Below are 25,144 nucleotides of genomic sequence, written 5' to 3'. Positions count from 1 at the left end.
GATGAACCCATGAGACGTGACACCATAGAAAAACGTTGTTGCATCTCTGCAGCCAGCAAGTCAACGTTCTGTGTAAGTTGTTAAATTAAACAAGTGAGTTCACCGACTGTCTTGTTAGAATTAGGCAATTCATTTTCAGAAAATAGCAATGGAGATGGAGAAACACTACCAGACTCTATTGGTGTAAGCCAGAATAAACCACAGAAGTGTAATCCAGAATAAACCACAGAATAAAATTCACAAACAATTTAAAAACAAGAAAGCTACACACAGACAAGGTACCATTCCTCCAAGATTTATTCCACTAAGCGCTTTCGTCTTGTACAATGACGGAACTTCATCAGATAACATTAAAAGCCAAACCCCACATTTTATACACAAATGAACATGACATCATCAACAACAAATCCATTTAAAGAAATACAGAGCAGTTTAAAATGGTATAAAAAGAATCCAAAACCCACGTAGTAAGTGAAAACCTATTAAATAAAATAAATACAAAAAAAATAAATAAATAAATATATATATATATATATATATATATATATATATATATATATATATAATGTATATAAGCATAAATAAATGCAATAACTGACACAAATTCATCTCCTCACCTACACAACGCTTTTAACTTTAAAATGACTCTCTATGGAAATTTCTAATTTGCTTCGGGGGCTCTCCTCCGATCTAGAAGATTTGGCTTTTTTTGGCATAGGGATGGATAATTTATCAGAAAGTGGGACCACCCTACCCAATATGGGTGATACTTGTGAATCACTTTTTGTTAAATTGACCAAACATATGAGATCTCTTCGGAATAATGTTTGGCACTATAAGCTATTTAAAGCTTATATGATTAAGGGCATCACGCCAAGGGGCTTAAGAATACGAACACAGCATTTGGTCAATAATCCAGATTATGTTCTTCTAAAACAATGGAGGGAAGCACAACATAAAGCCATAATGTATTTTGTGGAAATTCTGATTGGGTATTATGATAGGACAATAGATGCAGTGATTGTAGCTATCACTAAATTGTGTGAAAATATTAAAGAATATGAGGGGCAAGCTGTATATACCTCTAGCCTTAAAAAAACCCAGTACAGATCTAATGACATTGGAAACACAATTAAAAGAGAGGAAAAATAAGACATATCTCATGGATTTGAAAGACTATGAAAGGGGGGACCTCTTTACTAGGGATAGGGACAAACATGTCCGGTTTTTACAACCATATAGAACCACATCTAAAAAGGAAGCGTCCAAGATCAGTACTCAAGAAAACTCTCATTTCTAGTACAGATACCTCTGGGAAAGATTCTTCCTCTGGTTTTGAGATAGATACACCAGCATCTACATGTTCAACAGCACAGAAGAGAAGAAATTCCAGTACCCCTTTAGAATTAAACCAAAAAAGAGGTGATGGTCAGAAAACATAAGAAATGTAGACAACATGGAGGGATTACTTCGAATGTATGTACAGAAACAGTAAATGAGAAGGTGTTGAATATATCATCTCACCCCCTCTCCTCCTTGGAGGAGGATATTCTTGATAAAGGAGTGTCATTCATACCTGGCTCTTTTGTGTCTGAGGAAAGTTTTGCTAAAGATGCGATTGCTTTTTGTAGAAACCTTAACTTGAAATTATTTTTTCAGGACAAAGAATCTACGGTTACAAATGAATATTTTAGATATCACAAATCCACCTTTACCCCCCCACACTGAATCATAATGTATCGTTGTTCCAAAATTCCATCCTCCGAGACCTGCATTTTTGTTCTAGGGAAAGTCAGGTTATGGCTAATAATGTATCCAAAACTGAGATGACTGCTATTTCTAGATTAGCTAATAACCATGAAATAGTCATTTTAAGGGCTGATAAAGGAGGGGCAGTGGTGGTGCAAGACTGGATACAATATGATCAGGAAGCTAATAAACAACTTGTGGATAGGAGATATTATGTACATCTTACATATAATCCTACTCCACATTTTAAGAAGCAGGTTGATGATTTTTTATCCCTAGCAGTGAAAGAGGGTATTATTACTGATACTACTAGGAAACATCTGATGATTTCGGACCCCAACAACCAGTATATATATTTCCTACTGAAAATTCATAAAAACCTTTGTAACCCTCCAGGGAGACCTATAGTATCCGGAAAGGGCTCCCTTACAGAACTGTTGTCTCAATATCTTATGAGATATCTAAAACCATTGCTCAAATGGGTAAGGGCCTGGCTAAAGGATACTACGGAATTTCTTCAAGTCATCTCTGAAATGCAACTGGAGGCAGGTTGGTTACTCTGTACCTTAGATGTTAAAGCCCTATATACCAACATTCCACACTGGGCTGGTATAGAAGCATTAGAATATTGGTTATATAGGTCAGAGTTATACCAACCTGGCTTCAATACTCTTCTCCTCTGTCTTACCGAGCATGTACTCACCAAAAATGGCTTTTTCTATCAGGATAAATTCTATCTACAGATTCAAGGTACAGCAATGGGAGCATCTTTTGCCCCCATATATACTGAACTATTTATGGCGTATATAGAGGAGCAAATCATATATGATAGCTCCCATAATCTGTACATAGAGGAAACAGACATTTGGTAAAGATACTTGGATGATTGCTGGATGGTATGGAGATTGGATGAGGAACATCTTAATGAATTTGTTGGTTATCTGAATGAAAACAAATGGGGGATTGAGTTCACGGTAAACTAGTATAAGGAACGGATAACTTTTCTGGATGTTATGGTCATTGAAGCTCCTGATAACACCTTGATTACAGAGGTTTACCGCAAATTCCCTGAATATAATTCCCTTCTCCATGCTACCAGCTATCATCCTCCACATATCGGTAAAAATATTCCAAAATCACAATATATGAGGATCAAACGTATATGATCAGAGAATGACACATATAGGCATTTCAGGGATGACCTTACCATTAGATTTAAAGAAAGGGGTTACAAAGCAGGTTATATCCCACAAGCTAAGAATAAGGTAGATAATATTGAGAGAGAGAATCTCCTACAATATAAAAGTCAGGTAGATAGACAAGAAGGTACCTTACAGTTTGTTATGACTTTCAGTAGGAACACTGGGGCACTAATGGACAGTGTGCAGCGTAACTGGGATATTCTAATGGTGGATAGCATACTCTCTGGAATAATAGGGAATAGATGCCAATTCTCCTTTAGGAAAGGAAAAAAAAAATAGCATCTCACTTTAACCATTATAAGCAAGTGCCCTATAAGAAAAAAGCGAGTTTACAATGTACACTTGAGGGACAGATTGCTATAGGCTGCTTTCCCTGTGGCCACTGTACATATTGTTTCAGAATATTAAAAACTAAATGTTTCAGTAGTAAGAGTACAAGTCAAGTATATGGTATTCCCTTTTTTGCAAATTGTAACACAGACTGGGTTATATACCTTGAAGTCTGCAAATGTTCTGCCTTCTATATAGGTCAGACTTCAAGACCAGTAAAATATAGGACATCAGAACATTTCAGTGACATTAAACATTAAAGAAATACCAATGCACTATATAAACATACTTTGTCACATAGAAATGCATCATTTTATTTTATTATAATTGATGGGATCCTAGGAATTAAATCCAATAAATCAGGCTTGCATGAATTATTAAACACAAAAGAAAAGAAATGGATAATTAAATTAGGAGGGCTATTTGCACCTGGTTTAAATGAGCATCTTTAATTAGTCAAACAGAGTATTTAAAGGATGAGCTGATTGTACTTTATTACACTGATGAAGGCTATGTAGGATACTAGCCGAAACTGGTCTGTTTAGCTTATTCTAGTATTACACAGTTCATATGTATATGTGTATACATTAATAACTATATAACAGTTGCTGCCACAGTCTGCTGGTCGTTTTTTGCTCTGGCTTACACCGATGGTGTCTGGTAGTGTTTCTCCACCTCCATTGCTATTTTCTGAAAATGAATTGGCTAATTCTAACAAGACAGTTGGTGAACTCACTTATTTAATTCAACAACTTACACAGAACATTGACTTTCTGGCTGCAGAGATGCAACAGCGTTTTTCTATGGGGTCACATCTCATGGGTTCATCTAGTCATAGACCTGGGAATGGTAACAGCTCAACTAATTCCATTGCTTTGGGTCAATGAGAAAGATTTGTTTCACCTAATCAAGTGGTGAATTCAACTAATTCTTTACCCGGGAATTTGAGCCTGCAAAAATGGCTTAAACAAGGAGTGGTTTTCTCACAACTTGCATTGCCGCAGGTTAACAGGACATTAAAAATCAGCCTTGAGATCTATTCTAACAAATTGCTGATGCTACGAAAACTCGAGGTGGAAAATGCCTATCTTTTGGAATGTATAAAATGGGCCAAGTCCATAAGGGGCTGTGTATGTCGAGATTCCCAGCAGGAATCTCTAGGGACTCTGCTTTACATCATAAGTTGTTAGATTTATTCGACCACCATAGTTGTGAATATATGGAGGTCCTTGTTAAGCTTAATGCTAAACTGGTGGATGAACTTACCCATGAAGTAAATTAACTTGATATTATTATTACCATGGACTTACTCTTTTAACAATATCAGACTGAGAACCATCAGATTTTCAAAAGTATTGACAGCCATATTAGTAATATAAAAGGTCGGAAAATGAGGATGTTGGAGAGAGACGAAAATGATTATTCATCAAAGAGGGCGTATACTTTACCACCCAATCCCCAAGTATGGGGTGAGCAACCCCATACTTCAACCAATTACAATGCCTTGAATAATGAGAACATGAATAATCATGATAGGGCTGAACAGGATGTGCAGGCCCCTTTAGCTCAACAGACATTGCGTTGTTCCGAAAGGATTAATGAAAAGGAGCAAACTCATGGACGCCCTCAGGACTACAACTTGCAGACCAATTACTACCAATGCCCTACTTACCAGCACCCTTTGTTTCAGGGAAAGAACCAAGGCCTGGGTCAGAATCAATACCGGAGGTAGTTACTTCTGGTTGTTTGATGGATTTTGATTTAATGAAAATTCAGTCTGTTCAACCCCAAAATGAATTTACAAGTGAACTGGGAACTGTGAGTACTGTGTACACTGATTCATGTTCTGAATTACCACACATTATTGTCAATAAAACAGGGGACTTTAATGTTTTTAATTTTATTTCTTTTATTTTTGAACCTTGTGTTGCTAATAACTTCAAAAGGATTTACCTTTGTGCCTCAGGTTAGGACAGACATTGCAAACCTTTTATTGGATTTAAAATTGTTTGTTCGGAAAATTAATCTTCAGATTTTATTAAATGTTTCTGGGCCATCTGACCAAGATGAATTTTGGGTTTCTAATGTATGTAATCCCCCCCCCTACACCCAGCTATATTTTTTTTCGAAAAAATATGTGAAGTGGGTATGAGACACTTACTGCAAGGCAAGTCAAATGTTCCACAGAATTTAAACTGGTAGAAGAAGGATTGCTTAAGCATCTTAGACAATTGAAAGTCAGAATAATGCAGCCTGACGAGGGCAGGGGGGGTGATAATTATGGATTCCCAAGATTATATTCACAGGGTGTACTTAATTCTTTTTAGTGATACATACAGACAAGTATCAAGAAATTAAGTTAATGTTGCCTTTAGAAAAATTTCTTCTTAACTCAGTGACATGCTTTTGGAACAACGTATTAGTTTAGCAGAATTAAAATTAAAAAAAAAATCAATTATCCTGTCATTCCTACTATTTTTGGGCTATCCAAGCTGCATAAGAACTTGGGTGACTCGCCTATGCGCCTGATTGTGGATGCCCGTAACTTGGCCACTTCTGCATTTGCAAACTTTTTAGACATTAAATTGAAAAATTTGTTGAAGTAGGAGTCATATTTGTGTATTGACTCCTGGGATTTTTTGGATAAATGCAACAAACTTAGATTTGATGATTCCTTTCTGTTCCTAGCAATTGATGTAAAAGGTCTTTTTTCTTCCATTCCCCATGAAGTAGGGCTGAACTGGTTTAGTGAGTATTTGATTAGGAAAGGTTTAACACAAGTCAAGGTTAACTTGTATGTTGAGATGATCGAGCTTATACTCACTAATAATTACATTATTTTTGATGAACAGTTGTTTCTACAGGTTAGACATGTTGCAATGGGGGCTGCTTGTGGGCTCCTATATGCAAACATCCTCATGTGTGAATGGGAATGGAGATTTGTATTTAGCCATCCCCTATTCCAATATTGTGAATTATACCTGAGGTATTTGGATGATTTTTTTATTATTTGGAAAGGGGGGTGTGGCAGAAGTGGAACATTTTTTGCAATATTTAACACTACCACTGAGTTTTTGAAGTATACATATGTTGTACATGATAAGGTTATTAATTATTTAGATGTGAAGTTGCATTTTTGCATTTTACCAGCATGCATCCCATGGCCCAGAAAAAAGCAGTTGTTAAGGGACAATTTATCAGGGCTGCCAAAATGGTTTCTATGTTTGATGATTTTTTTAAATGAGTGCACCCTGTTAGAAGATACATTTGTTAAAAGAGAATACCCTTATGAATTTGTGACTGACATTAAACTGGAGGTAGTCAACAAACGAGTTAGGGCATTTTACACCCCAATATTAGGAAATAGAGGTTCAATTATTATGCCTCCCTTTATGCTATATTTTAGTGTGGCTGGGGATAGGATGTTGAATCTTGAGAGTTCAACTAGGTCCCTTACCCCAGAGATTGTTAATCAGGATGGTGATATGAACAGAAGTCCTGGAGCGGAAGTAAATTTTAGTATATCCTTTATTACTAGGATTACTACTGATTTTAAATATATTATGGATATCCTTTTCAAAAATTGGCCCATTCTGACTGAAGATCATGTGGTTAGACCAAGAATTAGCTCTAAACCTGTCATTGTATATAGAAAAGGTAACAACTTAAAGAATTTGGTGGAAAGACCAATAAATACCTTTGCCTCGAGTGATAGGAGAGATTAGCACATGTCAAAATGTGGATGGTGCCATTTATTTTCTTTCTTTCATCAATACTGGTGAATTATTTAACCTGAACGGGTTTTTAGTAAAAATTAATGGGAAATCCAATTGTAACAGCTCTGGGGTGGTTTATGGGACACTATGTCAGAGTTGTCCAGTTTTCTATATTGGGAAACAGAACAGAAATTAAGAAACCGTATTTACGAACATACTTATGAGATTAAAAAGAGAAAAAATTACTAATGCCTTATATCGACATGTAGCAGAATTCCCAGAACATCAATTTAAATTTATTGTGGTTGAGCAGGTGAAACCAAATGACAGGGGTGGTCCATGGCAACTATTGTTGGAGAAAATAGAACGTTATTGGATTCTTCACTTAAAAGCAGTGGGTTGGCCTGATCTCAATGAAACTGCATCCATTGGATGCATTTTAAAATTAAAAGCATTGTGTAGGTGAGGAGATGAAGTTATGGCAGTTATTGTATGTATTTATGCGTGCATACATTTTATATATATTTTTTTGTATTAATTTATTTTTTTTAATAAGTTTTCACTTACTAAGTGGGTTCTGGATTCTTTCTAAACCATTTTAAACTGTTGTGCATTTCTTTAAATGTAGCTGGGGTTTTTTTGATGTCATGTTCATTTGTGTATAAAATGTGGGGTTTGGCTTTTAATGGTATCTGATGAAGTTTTGTCATTGTACAAGATGAAAGCGCTTAGTGGAATAAATCTTGGTGGAACGGTTTCTTGTCTCTGTGTGGCTTTGTTTTTTTAAAGTATTTGTGAATTTTATACTGTAATATCAGAACTGACCACATAAAACAGAAAAAAAAATGTTTGCAGATGCATTCGATCTGTGGGTTCAGATAGTGTGGATAATTTCTTCAGTATACTCAGAAGCTCAAAAGTTGTGGCAATGCAAGTTGCTGTTTTGAAAGACCATGCATTAATGGTATATTTATATCAAACATGGATAACTTTTATGGAACAAGCTTTCAGACAACTGGACTTTGAAATTCCCAGTCCAATTCTAACAAGTCATCAATGATTAGTTTTGAGCTTAACCTGAAACCAATAGACAAGATTAAGTTGTGCTATATATACAAAATACTAAAATAAAATAAAACAGGGCACAATTTACTCTTTCAATTAAGCCAGTTCACATGCAGACCTTCCTAATGTGCTTGGTAAATTCATAGTGTACAGATACAGCAGTGCTCCAGAAGAAATAGTCAAGTCAGGGACAATGATTCTCATGTTCATCTAAATGATTTGCATAGCTGTGCAGTTGATTCACACATTTGAAGCAGTTACACATTAATACAATACCGAGTGTAAAGCATTAAGAGCAGAATGCTCTATACAGTGAATTGATATCAGAAAGGACAATCGTTAATTCATCAGTGAACAGCAGAAAACACTGTAATGACTTTGTTATATCTACAGAAAAGTTATGAGAATTTCATCTTCATACTAAAAATGAAATGACTTGTTGCTACAATCACTGAAAATAAATCAGTTCAAGCTACCTCTACCCACTGTGTCAAAATTCATGAATAAAATGGACTATTTTTCAATTGCAAGAGAATGTGCAAAGTCAGCTACAAGCACACTTGATAACTGTTAATTGTAAAGATAGGGTGTGGTATTATGATTTGGCTAGTAATGTGCAATGAGATTAAACTATTGATTACAATTTGCCCTTTATCTAGCAAAAAGTAGCACCAAAGAGGCAATGGTATCTTTCAAAATTTCTGTTGCCTGAGATTTATTTCAATTCAAAGAGAGTCAATGTCTCATATGAATTGATAAGTATTTTAAGTACTCCAAGGTCATTAAGCTAAAAGGTACCTCTTCACCAGTTGTCATAACATTGATGAAATTGAGACATTTTTCTCAACATGGTAGTCCTGTTATATTTGTTATAGATATTAGTCCAGAAGACTTTTTTCATAACTGTGGGAGTTCCAGGCATACATCTCAACCTCTTAGTACAAGAAATCTGGACAAAGCCATAAATAATTGGGGAAGGAGGCAAAGGTCCAAAATAGAGACAATTTACTATTTCTCTTTTAATCTTAGAAAGTTGACAGAATAGAAGGTTTTACATTAGAATTCATTTTTATGAAGGGCATGAAGTCTGAAACTCGAATGTCTATCATTATTTTCTGACTTCAGTCCTCAATAATTTGCCAAAAAAAATAAACATTTTATGAGTAATGGAACAAAATATGGCACAAAAATCTGGACATTTTGTGAAAAACTGAACAGTTGAGAGGTATGTCTCCAATACATTATAATTTCACATTTGCCTTAAAGGTTGGGTCTGTACACAAGAACACCCTGTGTTTACAGACTACAATACAATAAGATTCACAAAAGACAAATGCACTGCACCTTCATGAATAGTCTCCGGTTCCAGAACTACTGCCCTCATTTCCATAATGCACCTTCATGATACTCTCAGGCTCCAGAACTACTGCCCTCATTTCCATAATGCACCTTCATGATACTCTCAGGCTCCAGAACTACTGCCCTCATTTCCATAATGCACTACGCCTTCCTTTCTCTCTGGACTGAGTTTGTGTTAAGGACAACAAAGGCCCAAAGAAACTCATGGATGATCACAGGGCCATTCCTGTAGGTTTGTCCACAAGAAAGGATTTGTGAAGGAAAACAGAATGTAGGTGATTTTGTTGAAATGGACAGACGTGGATCGTGAAATCTAATATTACACAAAGTGCATAAGTACATGACTTGCATATCTTATATGATGTTCATTCACATAGAGTAACAGCTTTAACATTCTGGGTGACATCAAGATAGAATCCATAAGGAATGGTAGGCCTAGAGAAGACCTATGTCTTGATATCACATTCACCTTGTTGTGTTTTGCAAAAGAAGGCACTGAAGCCTAATTCTCATCAACTGAAGAATTTATGAAAAACACTAAAGTAGTTTCTAAAACTCTAGTTGGGCATGCTTCATGTTTGTTTAGTAAAGTCATATTGTACTTACTACAGAAAAAAAAACAATGCAGTCTGACAGCCATTTAGACACAGTGACCTTGGATACTTTTTGTCCCAGTTTGCTGGATACAAAGCAAGAAGAAAGTAGATAAACTTTTCTGATGTCATTTGTTATATCCAAAGAAGTATATTTGTAAAAGAACTTCTGGCCAATAATGCAAGTACTTTCCTGGTTTGAGCACAGAGGGAAGAACAGAGGAAGATTGGTTGACTGCCTAAGGTTAATTCCCATTGCTGACTTTGATATAAAGGCTGGATCTGTGCACAAGGATACACTGTCTTTATGGAATGTACTATATTGAGATTTACATGAGGCATCTTGAATTTCAGAGACTCTTGTAGCTGAGACAGGTGCCTCAAGCAATAATCCCTTCTGAGATAAGTACTTAAGATCAACTTGAACAGCAGCTTCAAAAAGAGGTAACATCAGTTTTCAATATATACATGATGGCTTTCAAAAGATGAATGAGCCAGAAAAATGCAAATGAAGTGGTAATTTTTATGTTTTAAAACATAAATGCAGCCTTTGATTAAATTGTGTGTTTAATTTTGTCTATCTTAACTAATATGTACACTATTTTTTACTCAGTCTTTAAATATTTTTAAATTACATCCATAAGCAATATGCTACATATAGCACATTATCTCAAAGTATTTGAAAATAGAATAGATCCACTGAATTTAAGTCTTGTCCCCATTGCAAACAAAGCAAATTTTGAAATACTTTAATCTAAAAGATCACAACATTTTTCATAAAAGACTGGCAAATACTTACACATAAAATAACAAGATGTATTACCTTTTTAGATTTAGTGCATAGCTGTGGTTTCTGAAGGTTAACCTTGTTCTGAATTAGTAAGGATTGATCTGTGCGGGAATCATATGTTATATGTTCTGAATAATCTGTAAACATATCCACTCCTCCATCTACAGAAAGAAAAATAAAGAGGTTTACTATTACATGGATTTTGAGGTATTTTATTTGGCTTGAAGATTATCCCAGAGACAAATAAAATAAATTAATTATGAATATATACATAACCCTGTAAACCATATGCTTACAAATGATTTGCTTTATGAGCAATATACAGTACTGATATCTTCTAATATAACATTATATAACTTTGTTTAGCATTTTATGTCAAAAACATGCTCTAATGTTGTTTATTTCTGTAGTTCTGGGTTTGAGTCTATCAATAACCATTTACAAAGTCTGCTACTCTCAGCATGCTATTTTCCACTAATATTATTCCTGGATTGTGGTTGAGAAGTTGTATTTATTCCAGCTTATCTGTAACAAAGGAAAGAAAAAAGAAAATGATGGATAATTCAGATCTAATGTAATAGCAGGTATCACTAATTAAGTCAAGTAGGTTAAATGTACAATAGTATAAAGTGACTGTGTATCAAAAACCAGTCTAAAAAGAATTGAGTAAAATATATGGCAGAAATAGAAAACTAATTTGTACAAAGGCATGTGTCATATAAAATGATATTTGCTAAGAAACCTATAAAAATAATAGGTTAGAAGTTACTGAATGATAAGCCTTAACCTATTATTTTCATAGGTTTCTTAACAAAATATTATTTTATAAAGTATTCATCTTCAAAATATTTTCTTTTTTTAAGCTCAGTGATGTTCATTTGATGTTAGGGCACTTACTTTTTGTAACACATTGGTCCACCCATTTGTTATCACCAAAGATATCTATGTGATTTAATAAAGAACAGAACACTAAGTCTCAGGATACTTTACCAATCAGATGGGCTTTGTCTGGGAACACACACTATGCTGTAATGCTACATTCGATCTGTTGATCTTCTTGTAAAAGTTCTCACATAACAAGCCTTTAAACTCCATATCCACTTTCCTCCTTAGAGATTCTTATTCTTTGAAATACCTATTTTTTACAAAGTAGACAAGTTAATCTGATGGATTAATAATTATCTGGATCAGACCCCCCCTCCCATTTTGTGAACAGGAACCATCATTGCATGTTGTCACATTTCTATTGCCTGCCCATTTTATTGTAATCTACTAAAACGTGCTTGCAAGTGGGATGACAATGCTATCTTTGATGTCCTTTAATTCATTAAAAGCCATTTAGTGCTATCAAAAGGAATACAACTAGGGTTGATGATTTTATTTAAGATTGTTCCTATAAAATTTTCTGTGGTAAGTAAAACATTATCCCTCCTTTCGTTATATTTTTAAATTTATTGCTAAACTTTTATTTACTGGATATATATTGGGGATAGACACTATTATTAATGTTTCTTATCCGTATATCATATTCTACTCTTTTACCCTGCTTTTCTCTGATGAATCTGAAATAAACCTTTTTTCCTGTCATTTGTAAGCATGACTATTGTATTGTTTATTTCTGATACCTTGAAAACTCCATTTAGAGCTGCCTAAATTGCATTTAAGATGTGTTTAGTAACAAAGGATAGTCTTTTTTATCTTACAGGGCAGCAGCTTATGTCTTTATTTTCTGTGTAAACTTTATTTTATACCTTCTCCACAGGAGGTCTGTTTTTTTTTCTGTATATTTCCCTATGTACTTACATATCTTAGAAAATATTTGATTATTCATAGAGTCATTATGTGACAGACCTCATTTCCTGTCTCAGAAACTGCTTCCTATCCAAAGTAAGTATTCAGTCAAAGGGAGTAGTATGCTTACTTATGTGTACGGAAGATCAGAAGGTTTGGGAGTAGGAGGAATTCTTAGGAAGGAATGTAAAATCAGTGGAGTTTTTTAATCCAACACGTTAATGACTATATTATTTATTTCAAAGTTTAAAATAGTGAAAAGTCAGTGCAATCTCAGACATGATGTATTTATTTTTTAAATATATTTTTTTATTGAATTTAATATCAGAGAAGCTGAATATTAAAGTCAAGTCAAACAATTCACCTTAACACTTTATCTTGTAATATAATTTAATTTCATATGCATTATTAGTCTCTACAAGTACACTAAATAATAATGCATAATTTCACTTGCGTCACTAATAGGTTCTGTCACAAGATAAGTATAATAGCTTCTCAGTTCTACAATAAATAACTGAAATTCCTCCCTCTGCTACCTCCTTGATCTCTCTTTCATATTTTAAAGTTATCTTGGCTATAGTTACAGCTTGCATGGCAGTTACCAGGATCTCTGAGGGACTACACCAGCCAACCTTTATTTTTGCGTCTTGAGTTATTTTAATCATTACACCTTTCCCTTTATCAGCTCACAACTGAGACAAACCCTTTACTATCTTACCTCACTTCTTATCACTCCCAATGCACATCTCACCTTTCTGCATCCTTTTCCTTAGGCCACTCTCCCCCTAATTCAGTGTTACCATTCTTGTCCTAATGGCTCTCCACTTCCTCTCTCTTTCTCCATTTTCCTTCAAATATCCTATCCATTTCCTTTTTATCAAACTATGCCCCCTTCTCATTGTTCTACCTCCCTTACTATTTTTGGCCCTTTACTCTCTTCTTTTTCACCTGTCTAAAAATTTCAATTTCACTTGCTCCCCAAAATCCCATCTGAACAAGGTGCTTTCTATATCAGAAAGGTAGAAAAAGTAACTCTGATTCAATTGCTTCCAATACAGTACCCTCTCCACTTTTCTCACCTCTTCCCATACCTCTTCAACTCTTTCAAACTGTCACCACATATGCAAGTTACTTTCATACAACTCCCCACACCTTCAGCATTTTGCTTCTTCCCTCCATTCCTAATTCTACAGGGAGGCCTATAACATCTATGCAACCTCTGCTCTGCTTCTGCATATCATACATGTGCTATTCTTCTTTTATTTTTTGTTATACTTGTCTTATACCTATGCATACTCTGTTATAGGTGCACTCAGAGCCTTCCTCGCACCATAACTCCCTTATCATGTTTAGTTTCTTCATCTACTTCATGTCTCCTGAAATCCATTTAAATCTTCCCTTTTATTCCTTTCTCAAGTCTAGCCATTTCTTCCACTTTCATCATCTCTTTATGGTGTGTATCTCCACTACACAAAGCTTCCGAGAATAACCAGTATCATGGCAACGCTCCATATTTTTTCCTTGAAGTCTAAAAAAAAGGGGGAAAAAATCAACATGTCATCTCTTCTTCATTCCTGAAGGTTGATCATATACCATATCCCTTGCTCTGCCAAAATTACCATTTCTATTCCCCGCAGACAATTCTAAATTGCAGTCCAAAGTTCTTCTAAGTGTTTGCCTTTCAACTGCCTCCTCGGCATATTCCCTCCTACAAACTTGACTAACATCTTGTCTATAGATTTTTCATCTTCCACCATCTCTAACTATAACATTTGTGAATCCCTTCTTTCTTTTCTGTCTTAAAGTTTCCCATTGTATTAATCTAATCTACTCCACCAAATTCATTTTCACTAAGTGCTTCCTAAATATCCTGCATCCCACAACCACAGTTCCTCTAATCAAAGTCTTCCTTTATTTATTCTTACTCTTCCATCTTCTATTTCACTTAAGCCAATAAGATAACAATCAGACTTATCTTCTCCACAAAACTGCTTGGTATCATTATAGGTGAGCAACTGAAGTTTGATTGTATGAAAGGATGGACACTAAGGAGGCAGAAAAGGACCTGTACCGATTGGCTAGACAGAAGGACCGAGCTAGTAAAGATGTGCAGCAGGTAAGGGTGATAAAGGATAATGAGGGAAATGTACTCACAAGTGAGGAGAGTGTGTTGAACAGATGGAAAGAGTGCTTTGAGGGGCTGATGAATGAAGAGAATGAGAGAGAGAGAGAAGGTTGGATGATGTGCGGATAGTGAATCATGAAGTGGAATGGATTAGCAAGGAGGAAGCTAGCTACGAAAACAAAATTGCCACTGATTCTAAGGACAACCACAAAGCATGCTATGTCAAGAATCTCAATGGCAACACCCAGATCTGCTCTGAATTACAGCACAACGGCACAAAAAATTACAGAACCAACTGATATTGCCAACATCCTGGCAGGTAGGTTCAGTGCTAACTTTACACCCACCTCATCCCCTAAAGGGCCCATATCTATACAGGAAGAATGCAGAGTCCCTGTAATCACAACTTCACAGGTAAAAGCTGCACTCTCTAAAGCCAAAAACACAGCATCCATGGGACCGAACAACATCCCAGGCTGCATTTTACACAAACTTCAGAACAAACTGGCTCCCCACCTAAGCACCATGTTCAATCATAGCCTCACATCAGGCTTTGTGCCCACTGAATGGTGTACAGCAACAGTTATCCCACTCCACAAAGGGGGAAACACTACTGATCCTGGGAACTATCGCCCTATTAGCCTGATGAGCCTGGTCTGCAAGGCCTTGGAATGTATCATCATGGAACTCATAAACAAAGACATTGGTAACATCCAAACTCTGGATCCCACCCAGTTCGGATTTGTGAAAAGCAGATCATGCCTCTTGAACCTGATCGGCTTCTTTGAGGCAGTCACCAAAGCCATAGATGAGGGTAAGGTGGTTCACACAGCCTATCTTTACCTCACCAAGGCTTTTAACACCATCCCCCATTCTGGAATTATAGCAAAATTCATGAAACTAGGTATAAATCCCTACGTCACAAGATAGGCTGCCAACTGGCTCACTGACAGAACCCACACTGTAAACACTGCACACTCCAAATCTGACCTCAAGCCAGTGACAAGTGGAGTTCCACAGGGTTCAGTCTTGGGACCTCTCCTGTTTGGTATCTACTTCACGGAAGTACAGGCTAACACAGAAGGCCTCTAAGCTAATGAAGTTCACAGATGACTGCAAACTAGGAGCCATAGTCGAGTCCCCAAATGATACAGAAATCCTATAGAAGGGCCTTGCTGACAGATGCCTGGTGTCAGAGCCATGGCCTCAAGCTCAATGCCAAAAAGTGCATTGTCATCCCCTTTGGTAAAAACTCTGTACCCGTGAACTACTACATAGACAGCAGTCTACTTAACACCGAATGTGTGATAAGAGACCTTGGGTCCCAGGTGGACAGTAGTCTGTCCTATGATAGTCACATCACCACAGTAGTCAGAAAGTCCTTCTACATGGCACACCTCATCATAAAAGGGTTCTCACCAGGAAAAAAGAGGTCATTGTTCTCCTCTACTCGACACTCATTAGACCCATTATAGAGTACAATGTCCCTTTTGGAATATACCTCACAAGACATCTGCAGCAGCTGGAAAGGCCACAGAAGTACTTCACAAAGAAGATTACTGGCCTCAAACAGATTCCTCACACTGGCCGTCTCAAAAAACTCCAGCTTTACTCCGTAGCATATCGTCTACTCCGAGGTGATCTCTGCCTAACATATAAAGCTATGTCAAACCCAGAGCTGTTGGACATGCTACACCTAAAGAAATCCCAACCCCTCCGAGCTCTAGGGACCTAAATCTTGTCACCACAATAAACAGGACATGCTATTGGGATAGATTCCTGTCCCAGAGACATCTCATACTCTGGAACAGGCTACCCATCTATGTCAAGCAAAGTTCTTCATTAGCACTCCTCAAGAAAAATCTTGATGAGTGGATGGGAAACAGGAAATACACCCCGGGGATCACTTCTGTGTCTCTGCTCAACAGTGGCACAGGAAAATAACTTTCTTGGGTGGCATAAGACAGGGAATCTTGTTGGCTAGGCTGACATAGGCCCTCGGGCTGATAGCCTAATATCTACCTATGAACCTATAAGTAAGGCAGCTAGGAAGAGGATGAAGAATAGTAAGGCTGTTGGTCCAGATGACATACCTGTGGAAGCTTGGAGGTGTTTAGGGGAAATGGCAGTGGAATTTTTAACCAGATTGTTTAATGAAATCTTGGAAAGTGAGAGGATACCTGAGGAGTGAAGAAAAAGTGTTTTGATACCGAGTTTTAAGAATAAGGGTGATGTGCAGAGCTGTAGTAACTACAGAGGGATAAAACTGATCAGTCACAGCATGAAATTATGGGAAACAGTAGTGGAAGCTAGGTTAAGAAGGGAGGTGATGATTAGTGATCAGCAGTATGGTTGTCTGCCAGGAAAGAGCACTACAGATTCGATGTTTGCTCTTAGAGTGTTGATGGAGAAGTACAGAGAAGGTCAGAAGGAGTTGCATTTTGTCTTTGTGGACTTAGAGAAAGCATATGACAGGATGCCTAGAGAAGAGTTGTGGTATTGTATGAGGAAGTCGGGAGTGGCAGAGAAGTATTTAAGAGTGGTACAGGATATGTACAAGGGTAGTGTGACAGTGGAGAGATCTGCAATGGGAGTGACAGATGCGTTTAAGGTGGAGGTGGGATTGCATCAAGGATCAGCTCTGAGCCCTTTATTATTTGCAGTGGTGATGGACAGGTTGACAGATGAGATCAGACAGGAGTCCCTGTGGAATATGATGTCTGCAGATGACATTGTGATATGTAGTGAGAGTAGGAAACAGGTTGAGGAGACCCTGGAGAGGTGGAGATATGCTCTAGAAAGGAGAGGAATGAAGGTCAGCAGGACTAGGAGAGAATATATGTGTGTGAATGAGAGGGAGTATAGATGAACGGTGGTGATGCAGGGAGTAGAGTTGGCAAAAGTGGATGAGTTTAAATACTTGGGATCTACAGTTCAGAGTAATAGCAAGTGTGGAAGAGAGGTGAAGAAGAGAGTACAGGCAGGGTGGAGTGGGTGGAGAAGAGTGTCAGGAGTAATTTGTGACAGACTAGTACCAGTAAGAGTGAAAGGGAAGGTCTACAAGAGGGTAGTGAGACCAGCTATGTTACATGGGTTGGAGACAGTGGCATTGACAAAAAGGCAGGAGTCAGAGCTGGATGTGGCAGAGTTAAAGATGTTAAGATTTGCACTGGGTGTGATGAGGGTAGATAGGATTAGGAATAAGTATATTAGAGGGTTAGCCCAGCTTGGACGGTTGGCGAGATTGCATTGGTTTGGACATGTGCTGAGGAGGGATGCTGGGTATATTGGAAAATGAATGCTAAGGATGAAGCTGCCAGGTAAGAGGAAAAGAGGAAGGCCTAAAATAAGGTTTAAGGATGTGGTGAGAGAGGACATGCAGGTGGTTGGTGTGACAGAGTAAGATGCAGAAGACCGGAAGAAATGGAAACATATGATCCAACGTGGCGACCCCTAATGAGAACAGCTGAAAGAAAAAAGAAGAAGATCCAACAGCACTCCAAAAAAAAAAAAATACCAAAAACTAGGCCTCGGACATTGTAGTAAACACTTCTAAGCTGACAATACCAGGAAAACTATAGCCAGCACATTTCTTCTTCCATTACTTTTACATGCCACTCCCATTTTCACCAACCTGAAGCAATCTTTCCTCACAAAGTCTTAACTAAGATAGCAGGATTTGCTGCAAACTATGTTTTAAAATCTCACCATTGTACGGCCTTAAACAAATTAAATGATGATAACTTAACTACTACAGTAAACTCTCAGTTAACCGCCACCCATGGGGACTAGTAGATGCCAGATAACTGTAGTTTCTGGTTGCTTGAGAGTTGCTATTAAAAATAGGCCTAATATTGTACCTTAAACTAGTTGTTTGGTTTGCCTTGTTCTCAGGTTGGGGAGAGTGGGAATTTATTCCTTTTATTCCTATCTTCCTTTATAAAACTCTAAAACACTAAAAACGTAAGGTATGTTTCTGAGGGGGAATACAGAAAGTGCAACACATGAAAATTGTACTGTATTTCTTTGATTTTTGTTTTTGCTGGTTGCTTGAGTTCTGGTTAACTGAATGTTTACTATACCTATTACTCAAATGGTTATTGCAAATTAAGTATTTACAAGTCATTAAACTGCCCCACATATTAAATATAATAGCTCCTTACTCTCTAATCAGAACTCTTTGTTGCACCTACAGTCTTCTGCTAGACATAACCAGATCTAAAAACTGGTCTAGCCATTGCCTATACTCCAGCTGTTTTCAGATCAATAATTCTTTTTCTCTGCAATTAGGCAACATTCCATCTTACATACAGTTACAATGTTCCTACAACAAAACTTCAGTTCATGGGTCTGCTCTTGTAAATCCCCCCACACTCCTAATGTAAACTTCTTACTACCCATCCACTCGTAAGGTCACAGCAAATCAATCACAATTTACCCCTCCTTCCCTCCTTTCTTGCCTTTTCCCTTCACTTTCTCCAACCAGACCCCCTTGTTAACTGCATCCCTTCCAACTTTTCTTTACTTTCTTTCTACCTGATAATGATACCTCCCTTCTCCATAAATGTAGTTCTTTAGATTAAGCTATTCTCGACTCTCCCTGAATAACAGATAACATGCTCCCTGTCTTACAAAAACTCTTTCTACTTTGCAACACCCAATAAGGTTCATACTGTATAGTTCTCACCCAAGGTTGGAACATTAGCAAAGTCCTCCAACTTCCTTAGCCATAACAATTTACCCAAATGCTACTCCTTGTGGCCTTCATACTCTGTTGCTTCCTATGCAAACTCTCCCATTTGTTACCTGCTTTCCTACAACCTGTAATATTCAACCCCTCATTCATTCAAGATGATATAAGCATCAACAGTATTCTACTAACTGTACTGTCTTCTGTAACTTTAGTGTCACAGACTGTGATTTGTTGATATCTTTGTCTCAGCACTAACTAAGAAAACCTTCTTCGAAGTTCATCTGTTTTCTAAAGGTATCGCATCTAGAGTCATATCATATCTCATCAGACACATTATTATATATATGCCCCTTTTGGTACGTATTTGTCTAAACACATCACTCAGTTTGAGGTACCTATAAGATTTCAAACTGAAAAGATCAGTGGCCTCAAATTTTTTTTTTTGGTGGGCATATCTTGAGATGTTGTTAAATAATATAGCCAGGTGTGCTACTCTTGTCTTCTGGACACATTTAGAGGTTGTAACATGAACACTTTACTCTGCACTAGTGACCTCTGTGACTGTGATATCATACACCACAAGAACAATCACCATAACTGCTCCTGTTCTACACTCCATCTTCCGTCCTTCTATATTAACACCACTGCTTGTACGACTAAATGCCCATGCCAACAGCAATGTGGGTTACTATGGGCTGATGTGCTGATGTGAGAAACAAGGAGAAGAAGGCAGTCAAAGTGCAAAGAGGAAGACAGGTCATCTTACAAGCAGTTTAGTTACCACTATCTTTGTTGTATATATTTACCTCTCGCTAAGCCCTATTTTTCAAGGGGGATAGGCAAAAACCCCACCCTTAGGTTCATAGGTTCATAGGTTCATACTAGGCTATCTGCCCGAGGGCATTTACAAGCCTAGCCCATCGTTTTTGTGCAGCACCACCCCTTTAGTGGAACTATACCCATTTATTTTTGCTGTGCCTGTGTGTCAATGAATGACAGAGAGTAAATCCCTGGTGTATCTATGCTCTCCCATCCATCATTGGTCAAGATCTCTCTTGAACAAGGCCAGCTCCTGCTCTGCACATATACGGGATTTTTGTGTTCCACAGCATAGGAGTTTGGGTGATGGATCCCTATCCCCCCAGCCTACGTCCTATGTCGCCCGTGTAGTTGTTTAAGTCTCCACGCTTGTGTGGCTCTGATGGATCTAGATTTTGAAGCATATTCATCAAATCTGGGTTTGATTGGGCCTTGTATGTTGTATGTGGCAAAAAGGTCTCTAGGTGAGCAAGCGGTGGAATAGAGCTGGAGTGGGTTTCTTTCAGCAGCATAGCATAGGATTTTGAGACCCTTTATTTATTTTTTTTTTGAACTTTTGTAGCCTCTCCAGCTGCTGCAAGTGTGCAAGTGTCAGATCAGATACATTGCATTGGGGGCATTGCTCAATCATTGGTCTGATGGTAGAATGAGTGGGAGACAATGGACAGATGAAGAGAGAATCCTTCATGATAAAGGTGGGCAAGAAGAGGTCTTCCCTAGGCTTTCTTCATGGGTGTCGAAGACTAGACTACTCCTGGGTCCCCAGGTCCGGTCCTGTCATCTGTCTTCAGTGGAACTGGTCCTGTTGGTAGCTAGGGTAGCTAGTTGTTTTGTTTTTTAGGCTATGACTATTTTTTTTTGGCATTTAACTTTAGGCCATGGCTCTGGCAACTTTTATTTTTTCTGTGAGACCCTTCTGAAGGATATCTGTGAGATGTCAGATTTCTACTATAGCCAGTTTGCAGTCATCTTTGTACTTTGTACCTGGTCAACCCTCCTGTGTTCATTTTGTGTGACTGTGTTAGCGACAAACAAGAGTGGAGCCCAGGACTGAAAGTAAGAGTGGGACACTTCTGGGAGGCCTGTGACATGACTGATGACGCCAACAACTCTGACCCTGTGGGTTTCTGTCACTCAACAGTTTCAGTTTGCATCTTGTGATGTATGGTTTAATATTTATGATGAGTGATTTTTCAATGATACCAGTGGGGTTGTGTATGATAAGGCCTTAGTACAGATCGAGAGTAGGCTGTATGGGATGCCTTTCCCTCATCATGGTGGCTTTGGTTTTATCCCCTAGTGTTGTGCCACCTTGTTCAAAAGCTGTTAATTTTCTTGATGTGGTAGTGTCCATGGAGAATACATTTGAAAAAATAGAACTGGAGTTTGGATTATGACCTCACAATCATTATTTTTGTATCTTTATTTTTGCTTGTTTGACTCTGTCCTTCACACAATCCAAAGCAGTTGCTTGCTCAGCTTTTCATGCTTGTGTATTTTGCTGACAAAATACATACAAGTATACTCCTTAGACCCTCTAAAGTTCCAAGCTACACTGGGAGTATTATAAAACATGGGAAAAAAACTACTTTCTTACAGGCTTTGAGGGGAAACACACAATAGGATTTCCTGTCAGGCCTCTTTATGAATGTCATGGCTTTTATGACCAGAGACCAGTTTGAGGCTAAGTACTGTCAGTAAGGGGTCAGTTCACTAACGTCATCTACTTCCCATGTCTAAAACAGTTGGGAGATTTATTTGTGTTATAATTCATTGTTCTACAAAGTTGTTTGCAGGTGACCATATACTCCAAGCATGTATAATAACTGCTGAGTATGCTGCAGTGTGCATTTAGTTATCAACAGGTACTTGCAATTGGGACATCTTATAACTATGTCTTGCTTCAACACTTGATGACATCTTAGTAAATGGAAGGGCTGCTTCTTCACCAGTGTGTGTGTGTGTGTGTGTGTGTGTGTGTGTGTGTGTGTGTGTGTGTGTGTGTCTATCTGTGTATACATATATTGTTGGTGTTTTCAAAATATGCTGAAAACAGCAAAATCCTGACAAGACAGCTATCCTTTTATCTAAATATGCATGCCTGTATGCACAAAGGCTTTATTTAAGTTTTTTCTTCAGCACTGCTAAATTCCTATGACTTGTCTCAGAATGTTGCATTTACCCAGTGTCTGGGATCATACACAACTGCTGTGATGTACTATAATGCAAATATTTTGTTTCAGTTGAGAGCACTGCTGACTTTAAATTACTCTGTAGTATGTTCATAGGTATATACTAGGCTAATGGCCCTGGAGCCTTTATAAGCCTAGCCCATAGGATTACCCTGGCATCATGCCGCCCGACCTTATTTCCCAGTGCCTCTGTCGAGTAGAGCCACTGGAGTGATCCCCGGGGTGAATTTTCTATTTTTCATCCACTCATCAATATTTCTCTTGAAGAGGGCCTGTGAGGTGCTCTGTTTGACATGTATGGGAAATCTATTCCATAGCATGGGGAGTCTCTGGGTTATGAACCTGTCCCTCCAGCACGTTCTGTTGACTGTGGTAATGAGATTGAGGTCTCTGGAGTGTGTGGTGCGGAGAGATTGGGATTTCTTTAGCTGTAGCATTTCTAATGGATCTGGGTCAGACATGGCTTTGTAAGTCAAGCAGAGATCACCTCTAAGTAGGCGATATGAGAGAGAGAATAGTTGGAGTTTTTGAGTCTGTCCACATAGGACAAGTGTTTAAGGCGTAGGATCCTCTTTGTGAGGTACATTTGCGGCCTCTCCAGTTTTTGCAGGTGTCTAGTGAGGTACATGCCAAATGGGGCATTGTACTCGATGACTGGCCTAATGAAGGAAGAGTAGAGGGTGACAATGACCTCTTTCTTCCTGGATACAAAACCCTTAGTAATGAGATGTGAGACATAGAAGGACTTTCTGACCACAGTGGCAATATGGTGGTCAAAAGACAGGTTGCTGTCAACCTGTGTTCCCAGATCTCTTATAATACCTTCTGTGCTCAGTGGACTACCATTGATGTGGTAATTCATGGGAACTGGGTTTTTCCCAAAGGGGATGATGACACATTTTTTGGCATTGAGCTTAAGGCCATGGTTCTGACACCAGTCGTTGGTCTCAGTGAGTCCTTTCTGTAGGATGTCTACATCACTTGGGGAGTTAATAATGGCTCCCAACTTGCAATCATCTGTGAACTTTGTCAGCCAGAGTCCCTTCATGTTGGCCTGGACTTCAGAGAAGTAGATACCAAACAGAAGAGGACCCAGGACTGATCCCTATGGGACTCCACTCATGACTGGTCGGCAGTCTGACTTGGAGTCAGCTACTTTCACAAGTAAAGCTATAAGTTCATATAAAGAACTAAGCTAGTTGCACTAGCGGGCCATTTTAAGTCTAGCCAATTTCTTTTTTTGTACTAGAATTTATACATCCCATTTGGTTAAAAATAGGCCTTACTCATCCCATGGTCGATAATTATATCATGTGGATCTTACCACAGATAATCTGAAGGGACCCATGCCTGGAATAAGGTATTTTTGAGCTGTCTCTATCCATTAGTAGTACAGGGGGCAGTCATGGGGTAAATTTTCTATTTCCCTTCCATAGATCCAAGTTGCACTTAAATATGGACATGAATGAACTCTGTTTTGTGTGGTAAGGAGTCTGTTCCACAACAGCTTCATCTGCCCCTCCAAACCATTCTGTTGTTGTAGAAATGGTTTAGATCCCTAGACTGAGTATTTTTGCTGTTATTTGACTTGCTGATATTCAGTAAATCCATCAGTACTGGGATGGAGGATGTCTCCTATGCCAGACACAGGTCATCTCTTAGCAATCTGTAGGCTATCAAGTATAGTGGCAGGGCTTTGAGTTGGTCCATGTAGGAAATGTTGTTTAGGCCTAATATCCTTTTAGTAAGGTATCTCTTTGTGGGAATTCCAGCTGTTGCATGTGGCTGGAGAGATACGTGCCAGATGGGGCTATTATATTCAATGACTGGCCTAATGAGGGCTGAGTAAAGGGGGGACAATGACATCTGTAGATCTAGACACAATCTTTTTGTTTATAAGTTGTGCAATATAGAAGGACATTCACACAACAATGGACACAAGTTCGTCAAAACTTAGGTCACTGTCCACATACGTTCCCAAGTCCTAAACAACTGGGTCAATTCTTAGGGGCATATTGTTAATGTGGTAGTTTCCTCAGCTAGATGACTTCCCAAAGGATACAATAATGCATTTGTTGGCATTCAGTTTCAGAGCATGATTTTGATACCAGTTTTTTAGTTTGCACAAACCTTCCTGCAGGATGGCTAAGTCAGTTGGGGCTCAATGATTGCTCTGACCCTTTGGTATTGACCTTTGCTTCAGAAAAATGGATGCCAAACCAGAAGGTTCCCAGCTCAGAACCCTGTGGGAGTCCAGTGATGACTGGTCTCCTTTTGAAGGTAAATTCTCCTATTTTAATTTCCTGCATCTTATCTGTGAGCCTGCTGGCAATCCAGCAGGTGACACAGGGGTTTATTTGCAGTTTTCTACTATATCTGAGGGAGGAATTGTGTCATAAGCTTTGGCCAGGTTGAGGTATGTGGTGTGTACCATTTTGCCTTCATTCATTGCTTTTGAGATGCTTTCAAAAACTCCACCAGGGTGAGTAAGCATGACCTGCCCTTAACAAATCCAAACTGAGATGGGTCCAGTATTTGGAGGCTCTCTCATTACTGACTGATTAGTTCTATGATAAGTCTTTCCATGGCTTTGCATATGAGACTGGTCAGACTTATGAGTCTGCAATTGCCTGTGTCTGTGTCAGTGGAAGGTCCCCCCTTATGCAGAAGATTGACTGTACCTGTTCTCCATTCACTTGGTATAAAACTTGTATATCATC

At 38.1% G+C, this 25,144-nt stretch overlaps 1 protein-coding gene across 1 annotated transcript in view; it reads right to left on the bottom strand.

Annotated features, from left to right (window-relative positions):
- Positions 1–25,144, bottom strand: part of ANO3 (anoctamin 3) — a 3,574,693-nt gene that overhangs the window by 1,697,662 nt on the left and 1,851,887 nt on the right. Inside the window, exon 4 of the mRNA XM_044059352.1 lies at positions 10,838–10,965. Within this exon, the coding sequence (XP_043915287.1) occupies positions 10,838–10,965 (128 nt within the window). The remainder of the gene's footprint in view (positions 1–10,837; positions 10,966–25,144) is intronic.

Source organism: Protopterus annectens, chromosome 17.part0, assembly GCF_019279795.1.
Source record: "Protopterus annectens isolate FY-2018-M chromosome 17.part0, PAN1.0, whole genome shotgun sequence".
Lineage (NCBI taxonomy): Eukaryota > Metazoa > Chordata > Ceratodontiformes > Protopteridae > Protopterus > Protopterus annectens.
The sequence above is the reverse complement of the archived record's forward strand: the minus strand, read 5'-3'. Positions and strand labels throughout refer to the sequence as shown.